The 14,643-nt window shown below is 40.3% G+C and overlaps 1 protein-coding gene across 1 annotated transcript in view; it reads right to left on the reverse strand.

The window, feature by feature from the left end:
• Positions 1 to 14,643, reverse strand: part of CAT (catalase) — a 37,641-nt gene that overhangs the window by 1,732 nt on the left and 21,266 nt on the right. The window contains exons 7-11 of the mRNA XM_081798361.1: positions 13,525 to 13,716; positions 12,713 to 12,865; positions 9,390 to 9,528; positions 6,437 to 6,567; positions 823 to 930 (exon numbers count right to left, since the gene is read on the reverse strand). Coding sequence (XP_081654487.1) covers positions 823 to 930; positions 6,437 to 6,567; positions 9,390 to 9,528; positions 12,713 to 12,865; positions 13,525 to 13,716 — 723 coding nt within the window. The remainder of the gene's footprint in view (positions 1 to 822; positions 931 to 6,436; positions 6,568 to 9,389; positions 9,529 to 12,712; positions 12,866 to 13,524; positions 13,717 to 14,643) is intronic.

The raw sequence follows: 14,643 nt of genomic DNA on the forward strand, positions 1-14,643 counted from the left end.
CAGCTCTCTGCTACAGACAGCAATGCGTAAACAGTGCCTCAGCAATTTAAAAGGTTATTTTTATATACACACTTGTGAAAGACAGTTAAAGACATAGAACTTTGCCTACAGAGCAAGCGCCCAGCCTGCTGGTACTTGTCTCCAGGCCTTTGAACACGTCCCAGAGAGCCCCTTTGAACAGAGAAGCACCAACCAAGACACAAGGCAACTGTGGGGTTGTCTCAGTTTCCAAGAAGCTGACCCCTGTGGCAGGCCCGAAAACTGCAAGTGAGAAGGCTCCACGCAGCACAGTGAGCTGCCATCAGAAATTCCCTGGCATCTCAGCCCAGAAGTTCAGCCTGAGTTTTGGAAGCAGCTCAGCTCTCCCCAGAGAGCATGCAAGTTTCTAGTTGCTTCTGAAGGAGGGTCAGGTGTCATGACACCGAGTGGTTAGACAGGCTTCACAACACAAAAATGCAATCCATATTTCTTATCTTCTAAAGTCAAAGCAAAATTGTGGCAGGACCCACATTTTTATATTGGACATGACTCTGGCACAGAATTTGGCCACAGTCAATGAAGAGCATAGAACAGAATTCACCCTGAATTCAACTCAATTATTATACACTGGACAAGGAGCTAAAGGATCAATGGATACGCCAAATTCACTGGAGATAAAACATGCAGAGAAAAGAATCGGAGGTGGGTTGGGATTTGTACTAATTTTTTTAAGTTCGATTAATAGAATAGAAACGACACTTCCTTTTAAGGGGTCTCTCACACAGCTGCACTCTCTTCTCCGGCCAGCAGATGTCACCCGTCAGCTCACAAAATATCACTCACCGCTTTCTTCTGGATGAAAAGTTGTGCGTCCTTCAGATGGCCAGCAATGTTCTCACATAGGCGTTTCCTCTCCTCTTCACTCAGAACCTTTGTATAGAACGCCCGCACCTGCTCAGGGAAAATGCATGGTGCAGAGAGTCAAATAAGCAGTCTGTCATGAACAAAACTCACCCAATGTTCCACTTTTGAAATGACAAAGCAAGGCTTCTCACTGGTGTAAGAATGAAAAAGTGTTTAGAATTTAAGGATAATTTAAAATTCTAGTGAAAACTGTCATTTGTGTGGAGTTCCTTTTTGTTTTGTGGAATAGGAAGAATTCAGTTGATAATAGCTCACAACTGCTTCTTAGTAATATCCTTTGTAGTTATATGTCTCTTATAAACAAAATACAGTATAGCCTACAATTAAGAATCCCACCACACCTTGCTACTGACAAGTCCAGAATGGGCAAGCTGTCATCAAATGGAAACTTCGCATAATACAACCTTTGTTCAATTCATCCAGAACCATAGAGGAAAAAACCCTACTTCATTAATATATACCCTTAGTTTTTCAGAAGCCAAGCAAAATCCTGGAAAAGACACATGTTAGTAGTGATACTTTATTTATACAATTGAGCTTACCTCTAAAATGAATATCAATAGATTAAAATGAAAAATAGGACCTTAGAAGTAAGGTATATGAGTCCTAAGGGCTTTGCTCACTTCTAAAATCAAGCATTTCTAAGTAACAGCTATGATTTTATTCTAACATTTCATTCATTCATTCATTCAACCAGAACTTATTTATAAAGTCCCTATAATATACCAGGCACCATTCTATGTCCTGTTCTACTAATGTTTATAAAGTCCAAAAATATCCAATTATCCAAAGTATCAAATTCATAAAATGTCAAAATGTTCATAGCTTTTCTTAAGTGTGTTATCAAATATCAAGCCATAAAAACATATTTTTAAAATTTACATTTGATACTAAAGTACAAAAAATCAAATTTTTGACATGAACACAATCCAATCACAGTACTGCATTATGGGGATTTTCTCAGATCTATCCCCCAATTCCCTAATTCTGTCTTCAGCTGTACCTAACACATTGCTTAACCAACCACTGAGTCACTGTGTCTGTTGAATTTTTATTTGAAAGATTGTACTTTTTGTTTCTAAAAACATCTATTTGGTTCTTTCTTAAATCTATTTGTTTTTGTTTTCCCATATCTTATTTTTATCTTATAGATCATATTCCTTTCTCTATCTCCTTGAATATGGTATACATGCTTATTTTAAAGCCCTTTTAGATTATTCTGTCACGTACATGATTCTTCCATCTATTGCATGTGTAATTTCTCAGGGTACTGGATTTCCCTACATGTATTGTAATTCTTCCCTGGGACTCATCTCCAACAGGAGTTATCTTCTGCAGAAACAGCACCTGAGTCCAAATTGTGAAGGTGTCTTGTGATTTTTTTCACCATCTCTGCAAAGGCCTAGAAGGGTTCACTGACTCATTGTTTCTCAGGTCAGAACTTCTAGGTGGTTCTAAGTGGAACAAGAATGCAGAGACCTCATCTGAGAGGAGAAGAGGAGAGGAAAGGGATGCCCAATTTCTCAGGAAGTGTAGGGCCCACATGCTGGCAAGCTGCAGCCTCTGTCTGGTGGGTAGTTTTTCCCATGGAGTGCCGGCACCTGGCTCTCATCATTATGTCATATGTCAAGAGCCCAGTTCTAGCTCTCTGCAACACATGGAGCCTGCAGCCTAAACTCCAAGCCCCTTGGAGTCATAAAATCTTAATAAGATGTAAATAGGGTCTGGTTACCCACCATGTTCATGCACTATTGTGATTCCATTTCTAGAACCCAGAGATTTAATTTTGTTTGTTAGCTCAACTACTTTTTTTTTAATTTTTTAATCTAGCATGCCCATGTATGACAAGTAGAAGTGAGGCCTCCTACGTCCCATCAATCTACCATCAAACTAAAAGGAAACTGGTCCTGCAATTTCACCAGTGCGCTGGAGCCCAATTGCTCATGAGATCAGATTGTCATCTTTTTAAGAATTTTGTGAGTTGTTAGACACGGCTGTTACTAAAACTTCAATTACATAAACTTACAATTAAATTATATTACAAACAAAAATAATAAACCTTCAAAATGTATGATTTCCCAATTAATACATATTACTTATGTTCCTGAGGTTATTTGTGTCTACTATATCACTACGGTAGAAATACTACGTAATAGTGTGATATGGAACCTCATGTCCCAAAGCCACAGTTTCAGTGACACCATGGTGCTAGCTGGAAATCAGCTGTAGGGAATATTTTCATCAGGAAAATTGACAAACACTATAGGGTGCCGGGGCGGCTCAGTTGGTTAAGCCACTGCCTTTGGCTCAGGTCATGATCTCAAGGGTCCTGGGATTAATCCCCCGTCAAGCTCCCCGCTAAGCAAGGAGTCTGCTTCTCCCTCTGCCCCTCCCCCTGCTTATGCTCTCTCTCTCTCAGATAAATAAATTAAATCTCCAAAAAAAAAAAGAGAGGGGCGCCTGGGTGGCTCAGTCGTTAAGCGTCTGCCTTCGGCTCAGGTCATGATCCCAGGGTCCTGGGATCGAGCCCCACATCAGGCTCCCTGCTCCGCGGGAAGCCTGTTTCTCCCTCTCCCACTCCCCCTGCTTGTGTTCCTGCTCTCGCTGTCTCTCTCTGTCAAATAAAGAAATAAAATCTTAAATAAATAAATAAATTAAATTAAATTAAATAAAAAGAGAGAGAAAGAAAATTGACAAACACTATAAACCAGGGCTTTTTCCCTCTGTACATGACTGTTAATATTTATCAACATACCACTCAATAAAACCCATATGAAATACTTGCTCTCCTAGAGATCTAGTTAATCTAGCTCCAAGAGGTTAACAAAAAAAGCACATGTACAAACACAAAAGGTAAACAGCACCTCTATCTCAGCATGTGGACAAGACAGCTGCAACGTAAATAGTATGGAACCCTTACCCATCCGAGCCTGGCATCAGCAGTCACGCTGCTCAGGCAAAAGGCAGGCAGGACTTGGAAGTCAAACTGAAGAAGTCTCCAGGGTGCTCTGATCTGCATATCCTTACACCTGGCTAGCAGCCACCATCTGTACATACAACTCAGCTGCTCACTATAGGGGGACACGGACCCCACACACGGGACGGCTATTCAATTTTATTAGCCAGATAAAGATTCCAAATGGTTTTATCAGCTCCAACACTCTAACCATAGACCTTTGATAGCAGGACCAAATTCTTTTTAAAGGAAACGTGGTATTTTTACTAGTATATACAAATTGAATGATTTTTTTTCTTTAGTAAGCTTTTTAAGTTAAGTATAACGGCACTACGGTAAAGGGTACTAACCCTAAGTGTAAGGTTCAATGATTTTTCAGTGAACACACTACACAACCACCACCCAGATGAAGAAGGAACATCATTCACACCTCAGAAATCTCCCCACCAGAGCCCCTCCTCCCAGTCATTATCCCCCTTTCTCCAACTGCCTCCCCAAAGGCAATTCTTTTGATTTCTAATATTTTAAATGTGTTCTGCCAAATGTGCTTATTCAAGCTCTTGTTGAACATCTGGGTAACAGGAACAGTCTTGTACGCGTCTTCTGGTGCTCATATGTACACATTTCTATTAGGGTCCTACACAACAGTGTACTTTACTAGGGTCAAAAGACACACACGTGTAGCTTGAATGGATCCTGAGACACCGTTCTCCAAAACAGCTGAACTAATTTACATTCACAGGAGAGTTAGAGTTGTTTCTCGTTCTCTCAACACTTGACGTGGCTGGTCATTCTAATTCTAGACACTCTGGTGCATATGTAGTGCTATCTCTTTGTGGTTTTATTTTGCACATCCCTGCTGACTACGGAGATAAACCACTTTTCTGTATATTTTTCAGTCATTTGGATATCCTCTTTTGTGAAGTACCTGTTCAAGTCTTTGCCCATCTTCTATTCATTTGTCTTTTTCTCACTGCCCTGTCGGGAGTTCTTTACATATTCTGAACATGAGTTGTTAGTTAGATGAACTGCATATATACTCTCTTACTCTGTAAGCCACGTATTCTCTAAATTAATTTTTGCAGAGGTAGTATTAGCTAGTTTAACACCGGAATAGGCCTCATGCAGGCAAAATTCTCTGAGAGGCAGGGATTGTATTATAATATACTTGGTATCATCTGCATCACCAAGAATAATGCAGTTAACTACAAAAGGCTTTTAGAAGATGTTTAATTTCATCTAGATATGGTTTACATCCTACTATAATTTCTTTTTTATATACACATATCTATGTATGCATCCCTTTCAAATAAAGATATCTTCACAGTGAATTAATTCATGTAAACACCTTTTACTTAGAACCCATATTTATAAATTGAGAAACTAGATATAGTTCCTATTCTAATTTAAATACTAAGTTTAACACCAACCGCCCAAACTGAACTCTAACACAACTAGACTTTAATTTCCTTCTTCTCTTGTGTGAGGTCTAAGTTGCACTGGACACATTAATGAGGAGGCTGCTCTTCAAAGTCAAAGGGTCTCTTTCAGTGCAACCCCTGAGAGAACAGCGCTCGGACAGCCATAGGTGATTGGAAAGAGGGTGGGCACTTGACCCAGGGCAGTTAACCACAGGCTGGCCAAAGGTCAGTGATGCAGCCTAGAGTGAAAAGATCAGTCAAATCAATTCAACTCCCTCTCTCCAGAATCTGATAGAGAAGTACTGAGAGAGAGAGAGAGAGAGAGAGTGGAAAAGGGTCCCCCCAAAAAAGTAATATATGGAGAAAGAAGCTATAAAGAAGAGTTAGGCCAAGGTCACAGCAAAGCCACAGCAACGTTAAAACAGAAGCTATGAGGTGGAAGTCAGGAGAACGCGGTAAGAATAAGCAACAGGTACTGAAAAATAGAAGCCGACAGGTAGAGAGCAGCGGAGTCCTGTGAACAGTGGGCCCTACCCTACACTCTTGCTACTGAGGCTCCCAGTGCTATTGTGAATGCTGTTCTAGTCCCTTAAATCTGGGCTGTCCTGCCTAGCTTCTCAGATGCGATTGTACTTAAGCTTTATTTGAGCATTTCTTACATTTCTATGCATCCCTGTTTCCCCAATGGCCCCCACCTATAATCCCTTCAATAAAATTTAGGGGAACTCAAATGAGTCCCCATACCTTGTACCAAAAGAGCATAGTAACACAACACTTCAACTCCATCTAATAAAGGGACTGATTTATGATTAGAGATGTCTTCCATGAATTCAATATAAGATATATTAGACACTTTAAGAGGGGGAAAATAGGGTGGCCTGGGTGGCTCAATCAGTTAAGCGTCTGCCTCTTGATTTCAGCTCAGGTCATGATCTCAGGGCTGTGAGATCAAGCCCTGCATCAGGCTCCACGCCCGGCGTGGAGCCTGCTTGAGATTCTCTCTCTCCATCTCCCTCTGCCCCTTGCCCCACTCATGCATGCCTCTTTCTCTCTAAATAAAATCTTAAAATAAGGGGGGGGGGACCAGGGGGAAATATGTAGACATCAACAAGGAAGCTGATCAAGTGACTCCCATGGCAAACCAAGAAGCTGGTACCTGAGTGACATTATCTTCGTCGGCACTGTTGAAGCGTTGCACATTGGGAGAACACTGGCTGCTGTGTTCCATGGCATAAGGTTGCTGTTCCGGAGCACTAAAGCTATTGGGGTAGTAATTTGGAGTACCACCTTCAAAAGAAAACCATACAGATTCACTTAGGGAGAGGAAAAATGAATTAAGTCTACAAGCAGTCAATGTAATAAGATATAATTCAAGTGGCAATCACATATACGTGTATATACACACACATGCATGCCTAGATATACACACACAATATATACGCAGTTCATGTACATATTATTTTTAACGTCTCCTATTTAGCTATACGCAGGACTCAGATTCTTAGAGAATAATGCCACCTTCCAAATGCTCTCATGGGCGGTCTCACTCTGAGTTTTAATGAAGAGATCTCAAGTTTTCTTTAACACTTCAAGTGATCTGATCTTTAAAATCTTCCAATGCTTACTGGTACAAATATATTTATACAGGTTTGATCTGGCCCCCATAGAAGATGAGACCCAAAGATATATTTCAAATCTGAGAGTTTCATTTGGGCTTGGGCTCAATCCAGACACTGAATCACAGAACTCTTGGGAGCAACTGAAAGTTCTAGCGCTGCTCCTTCAATCTACAGACACATATAAACTGAGCCCTGAGATGTTAACTGCCTGCTGCCAGGTCACATGGTGATTAGTGGTAGAGCTGGGATCTGGGATCTGTTTTGTCTCTTCCATTCCAGTACAGACTATATTCCCATTACACAACTCTATTTCACTATTCCTTCAAGGTTTTAAGATTCTTGGAGTATCTTTCCTTTATTGACTACGACTTTATTCAATTCTAGCTTCCCTTTCCCTTCCCTCTACAGATAAATAAAAAAGGATTGTTTTTTTAGTTTGATATTTCTAGTATGGCAGCACTCATTTATCTGGACTTATAGAAAAAAATAATGACATATGCAATCAAAACATATCTTCTGACTTCTGGAATAAATTAAAATAAATTTTTCATTTTGGCATATTTATTTTCCTAACTGCTTCAGCTAATGTTGGCTGAAGCTTGAATTACCTGAGCACATGCTGCCTAAGCAGGAGTGGCCTAGAAACATCTTGAGTGTTTTGAACAAACCAATCTGAGGTTAGAATCTTAACCAGCTCACTGCCAGGATAGATTATGCAGAGTGAATAATCAAGAGGTGCCTATAGATCACACCCATCAAGTGCATGTAGGGAGAAGGAGGGCCCCATACTATTATGGGGCCCAATTATTAGCCCTTGGGATTCATTCCAGGTCAGCAAAATGCTCCAACAACCAGCTACCACAGTGGTCTTCTGCACCAAGAATTAGTTCTTTGAAATGTGCCTATTTGAGTAATTTTAAAATTCTATCTCCAAATGAGTTCTGACCCTTCCTCTGGGAGTTGTCTTCAAGTCATTGACTACTGGGAACAATTAAGCTCTTTCATTAAACTTCAAGAGCACAACCCAAATGCTCAGCTTATAAAAGTAGGCAAAGGGTGTGTCAAAATGTATCCTTAAGTAGTTTTTCATACACATGCCACCATAATGGTGAACAAGAATGATAAACATGAAGCAAGTACTTATTAATGAAGTTCCAGAATATACATGAACCTCTCCGATACAGCCGGTCTCAGGAACAAAAGGACTGACAAATATGAAAGGAAGAAATCACTTTAGAATAAAAATGCAGAAGACCAACACAGGAAATATCAGCTACTTTGGGCAACAGCACACCCCATGAGCTCTATAAACCTCAGGGAGCAAAAGTGCTGCAAATACTTGATGTAATCAGTTAGTGAGCAAGTAAACTCGTTAAATACATACAAAGGCTTAGTCATAATGGTAACAAATGCAAGGCACAAAATCATATAAACAAAATAATCTTAAGTCTATAAAAAATAGTCCCAGAGAAAACTGGCAGGAAATAAAGCAAAATGCAACAGTTGTGGCCTCTGAGTGTTGGGGCTGTAAGTGGGTTTTTCTTCTCCCCTTCTCTTCTTTCCCTTATATTTTCCAAATTTTCTTTTCTTTCTCTTTGTATCAGAGAAAAGTAAACTTGGTTTGAATATAGACATCTATGGCTATAAATATAAATCATCAGTAAAATTTCTGAAGGGATCAATGTAAGCAGCCTATTACCAAAAAAAAAATGTGCCCAAATAAGAAAACAAAAGAAAGAAAATTAAGATCGATATTAAACTGGGGAGCATTAAAAGGAAAAAACATTAATCAAACATTCACTAATTAGAACAAGTAATCAAAAATAGAGGCTGTTTATACATGGCACCAAAAACAGTAGTTAAAAGAAAAGAAATTCATAAATTTGATAAATGAGCTCCAAAGAACAAAATACAATAGAGTCTCATCTCACCAGCTGATTTCCATGAATTCAACTATATTATATTCACTTTGAAAAAAAAGTAAGGGAGGATTACTTGATTCACTCTGTCTCCCTTATTCTAACCTGTCCCATGCCCCATTTGTTCCTCCTTGACCCCAGCCAAGTGTAATGGAAAACAAGAAAGAGGAACTCTTGCACTTTTGCACTTCTAAGAGTCTAAGTCCTAGTGATTTAAGAGTGATAAGGAACTGTCCACTTTGTGAAAAGTCTTTAAAACCTAACCCCTAAGCTGAATGCTACTCTTCAACAGCCAGTGTGAAAGATCTTTCTCCCACCTTTCATTATCTGATGGACGGCAAGGAAAATCTGAGATGGGAACTCTCAATAAAATATATCAAACAGATAAAAGTATAGAGTCTTCGGGCAGTTTAAACCATCCTTGCTTCATAGAGCAGAAGGTCCCCTGGGTTGTCTTCATAGAGCAGGAGCCTGAAGACCATGGGCCTAGCAGGGCATCCTGCCCTCTGCTCAGTGGCACCCTCGGCATCCCCCCCCACCCGCCTGGGTGAGCCAGACGTCTGAGGCCTACCCTGATTGTCGAGCATGCACATGGGGCCATCACGCTGGTAGTTGGCCACTCGAGCACGGAAAGGACAGTTCACAGGTATCTGAAGATAGTTGGGTCCCAGGCGGTGGCGGTGAGTGTCAGGATAGGCAAAAAGGCGGCCCTACAGTTATAAATGAAACAGGCACTGACTGCGTGCAGTCACACACACAGCAGAATGGTCTGTACACTTCATTCTCAAATTTCAAGCACAAAGCACTCTGTACAGCGTTACCACCAAACCCTGACTAGCCCCCCAAAAGAGCAAAGTTTCTTCTCTCATGAAATGAGTTCTCCCGAACTGAACAGTCCTTAATCTTCCCTGTCAAACAGCCAAAGAGCCACAAGTCTTCACACCTGTTCTAGGTAAGAACTTCTTTTTTCCCCTCAAATAACAAGTTAGTGCCCTGCCTTGTATTACTTCCTACGCTCAAGGATGTTATCACATTGTAAAATACATCTGCTAGAACCCCACTAACTGGAATCTATGTCCTTCTCACTGTGATCTGGCTTACTGCTTTGAATAACACTTTAAAGTTTATTAACACGATCTTGTTGAAAGGTAATGGAGACCACTGTTCATGACCATACAACCACTATCACCCTGGGATGCTCATTAGTCCCCATCAGAGTGATTTCAAAGGCCCCCTACCTGGATCGCCACTTCCAGCCCCTCCTTCACCATCACCGTCCTACACACTCCTGCCAAAAGCATCAGCCTCAGACCCCACACAGATTATGTGACTTAACTACTCAAAAAACTTGAAACGTTTCCTCACTGGTCACCAAACGGCTAAATAAGTACAGCAGTCTTTCCCTGTTGTATGTATGGCTCCTCACATGCTCTCTGGCATCAGAACTCACAGCTAACTGACTTACATTGTAGAAAGACTGGGCTAGGGACTGATATCTTGACTGCACCTACTAAATAAAGCCCTTGCACTTTCTAAACACACTTAAAAAAAAAAAAAAGAAGACAGCACATTAAATTTAAAATATGTTTGCCATAGCCAAAATTAATACCGACAGAAATTACAGGATTCATTCATAAATTCAATCACTAATAGAATTGCATGATTTTGGTTTATCATCTTTTCTCAGGACTTTCTCCCCAACAGTTTCAATGAAATGTCTTAGACATTTGCTTTTTGTTGTTGCAGAGAACATGGATATGATCTGTGGTCCTTTGCCCTGGGCCTAGGCCTCCACCCAGTGCCTCTCAGCTCTTCTAATTGTATGACTCAGTGTTGTTAACTGTCTCCAGGTCTCACTGTGGCCCCAGAGACCCTTGGTGACCTGAATTGTGAAAAGAATTTGGATAATATTTGTTCTTTAACCTGTTCCCTCAATACCAGGGCTATGCAGTTTTAGCTCTACCCATGATAAATTCATGCCTTGGCAAATCCCAGTAACCTCCTTCACACGGTTCACCTCCCTTCCAACCCCAAGGGAGGGAAGGTTGGATGCCCAGCGTCCCAGGGCTTGGCTTCCTTTACTCCTTTCAACACAAGCACTCTGCCTGTGCTCCGTGATCTGCTTGGCTTTACTTCTCTATTCTCTGACCTCCAGTTCACCAACTGGACTGATTCTACTTGATACACACAGACCACATTTCTCAAAACTGAAGAAACCTTGTCCTAAAAGGAACAATTGTACAAACTTCTACTCAAGCACTAAAGTCCCCTCTGACCTATGCTCAATGTACCCAATCTTATTTCTTCTACTTTAGGAAGAAGTGACTGTTCACAATTTATATAGACCCAACATGGCCCACCGTTGCTCCTATACTCAGGTCTCTCTCCTGTCCCATTTTACCTCTGTTGAAAACTGAAATCCTACCCATTCTTCAAAAGCCATCTCAAATGCTACCTCATTCTTGAAACTTTGTCGTCATCCTCCTAACAGACAAGATTTCTCCTAATTCAAATGGCACTCTGCCTTATATTATAGTTATCTTGTGTTTTCATATGTTATAGCAGCCAGAGCAGTCTACCATCCGCAGAGAGGTATTCAATTTCTATTAGTTAAGGGGCAGCTGGGTGGCTCAGTCAGTTAAGCGTCCAACTCTTGATTCGGCTCAGGTCATGATCTCAAGATTGTGAGATCGAGCCCCACATCAGGCTCTGCGCTGGGCATGGAGTCTGCTTAAGATTCTCTCTCTCCCTCGCCCTCTGCCCCTTGCCCCCTCACATGTGAGTCATCTCTCTTTTTCAAAAAAAAAAAAAATACATACATATATATATTTATATATATGTTAAATTGAACTGAAAGCTAATAAAAAACTTATTTTCTATAAAAGTTTTAGATGTTCCCAATGTCAAAGCAGGGAAGTTACTATTAAAAAAAACAATGGTGGTACCTGGGTGGCTCAGTCGGTTAAGCGTCTGCCTTCTGCTCAGGTCATGATCCCAGAGTCCTGGGATGGAGTCCCACATTGGCCTCCCTGCTCAGCTTCTCCCTCTGCCCTTCACCCTGCTTGTGCTCTCTCTCACTCGCTCGCTCTCAAATAAATAAAATATTAAAAAAAAAAAAAGCAATGGAATCTTAGCTTGTCTCCATGGAGAGTGACACCTGAACCAGAGTTAGATGCTTCTATGAGAAGCAACCATCAGTCACTGTGGCCTAATGTCAGGTAATAATCTTTCACCTTTGTTTCATGGTCAGAGTCTAAAAACACAAGAGATTGATTTACTCAATAATTATTAAGCCAAATATTTTCCTACTGATTTCTGGTCCAAAAAAGTATTTTTCACTCTTTCTACTCTTGAAAGAGCCTAGTGGAGAGTGATGAAAAAGTAGTGAATGCGTAGGAACATTACTGAAACAAATGGTTAAATTAACGCACTGCCTTCAATCACTGGTGACATAAAAACTATCTCCAGTCTCTTTTTACAGATGGAAAAATTCAAGCATCACCATGGGAGAGGAAATGAATCAAGTTATACTGAACATTTAATGATATTCCCTCCCATCAATGACAGACTGAACAAAGAGTGCTTTACTCTACAAATACCTGAGGCATTTCTAATGTAACTTCTTTTAAATTAAGAGACTAAATATCAAAGTCTTAACATACTATGAAATTTGCTTTATACTGTAATATTGTAATGTCAGGATGCCTTAGTCAGACCCACAGGAACTAAGGACCCAGATTAATTAAAATTTAAGTGATGTTCTAGTTAATTCTTTATATAAAGGTCATGCCAAATTATAGCGTGTGTGTATGTGCGTGTGCTCATGCGGGCGTGCATTCACCCGTGCACACACCTGCACTCCTGCCTCAGAAGATCTCCATCCACCAGGCTTACCTGAAGCATTTTGTCAGGGCTGGGCTCAATGCCAGGTGGCATGTTGCTTGGGTCAAATGCCAACTGTTCAACCTCAGCGAAGTAATTAACTGGATTCCGGTTTAAGACCAGTTTACCAACTGGGATAAGAGGGTAGTCCTGGTGAGGCCAAATCTAAAAATAAATCATATTCACAATTACCAAATAACCAACTAAAAGAAATTAAAGTACTTATTAAAAATACCAGCTTTCCAGGTGCCTGGATGGCTCAGTCGGTTAAACATCTGCCTTTGGCTCAGGTCGTGATCCCAAGGTCCTGGGATCTAGTCCTGCATCGGGCTCCCTGCTCAGCGAGGAGTCTGTTTCTCCCTCTCCCTCTGCCCTTCCCCCCACCCGGTTCGTGCTCGCTTACTTGCTCACTCTCAAATATATAAATAAAATCTTTAAAAAAAAAATTACCAGCTTTCTAATATAATGAATCTAATATAACAATAATTTTTTAATCCAGTAAAGTGAAAAGAACTTAGGTGAGTGCACTGGTTCAATCTTTCACAACAGTAAACAGTAAATACTGACATCTTCCCTGGGCAAAAGGACATCAGCTTTTCAAGATTTTTTCCCTGCTAATGATGATAGATCAAGCCACTTTGAGGAACTCAATGAACTCAGCAAACAGGAACTAGAAGTGAGATGCACAGGCCAGGAAATTGCAAAGCAGCTGCACGGCATTTCATACATGACTTCACGATCATTATGAACACTTGACTGGAATTTGTAAAATTAGGTACAAAGAGACTTAAAAAAGAAAACAATTTAGTTGTTAACAGACTCACCTTGGTAAGATCAAATGGATTGAATGGAAAGGTTTCTGCCTGATTAAAAGTCATGACCTGGATGTAAAATGTCCAGGAGGGGTAGTTGCCTGTGGCAATGGCGTTGAAAAGATCTCGCAGGCCGTAGTCAGGATCCTCCTGAGAAAGTCTCGCTGCGTCTTCGACAGAAAGGTTTTTGATGCCCTGGTCAGTCTACAGAATGAGAGAAAGCAGCTCCAACTGAAATGTATTGGCAAAGTTATACAACTTTAATCAGTTACGCACTGAAGGATGATGAGTAACGCAACTCAAACACTGGATTTTCCTTGTTCAAATCTGATACAAATAGGAATTCATCAACAAGAAATTCTACTTGGTTATCTTGATTCTTTTAAATGCTAAGGGAATCTGTATATACATTTCATATTTAAAATTAGTCCTATATTTCCCTTTCTGTATCCTGTATTATTTGAATTTAACTGTTAACATATATTTTCAATTTCTCACCCATATAAAGAATGCTGTACTACTGTCTTCAGAAAAGCCAAGAAATTTTTGGCATAAAATAAACATAACATAATATGTACCACTTTAACCATTTTAAAGTGTCCAATTCAGTGGATTTTTTTTTTTTAAAGATTTTATTTATTTATTTGACAGAGAGAGATACAGCGAGAGAGGGAACACAAGCAGGGGGAGCGGGAGAGGGAGAAGCAGGCTTCCCGCCGAGCAGGGAGCCCGATGTGGGGCTCGATCCCAGGACCCTGGGACCACGAACTGAGCCAAGGGCAGACGCTTAACGACTGAGCCACCCAGGCGCCCCCAGTGGATTTTTTAGTATACATCTCAAAATAAAGTTGCCGGGTCACACAGTAATTCTACATTTAATTTCTTGAGGAACTTCAAAATTGTTTTCCAGAGTGGTGATTATTTGAATTTTTACACTCATGTTACTTTTCAAATCAGAAAAAAAAAAAAAAATACTTTTAAAATAAGCAAATAATTTCTTTTGCATGAAGTAAGTTTTTAATTCCCTGTTTTGTAATAGCTCAAATCAATTATTGAGATTGTGCTGGTTAGCATCCCTCTACCCCCCTCTTCCTTTTATTTTTTTTCAGAAATCACAGAATCATAGTTCAA

This window comes from Leptonychotes weddellii, chromosome 11, assembly GCF_054177405.1.
Source record: "Leptonychotes weddellii isolate Sample4059 chromosome 11, ASM5417740v2, whole genome shotgun sequence".
Lineage (NCBI taxonomy): Eukaryota > Metazoa > Chordata > Mammalia > Carnivora > Phocidae > Leptonychotes > Leptonychotes weddellii.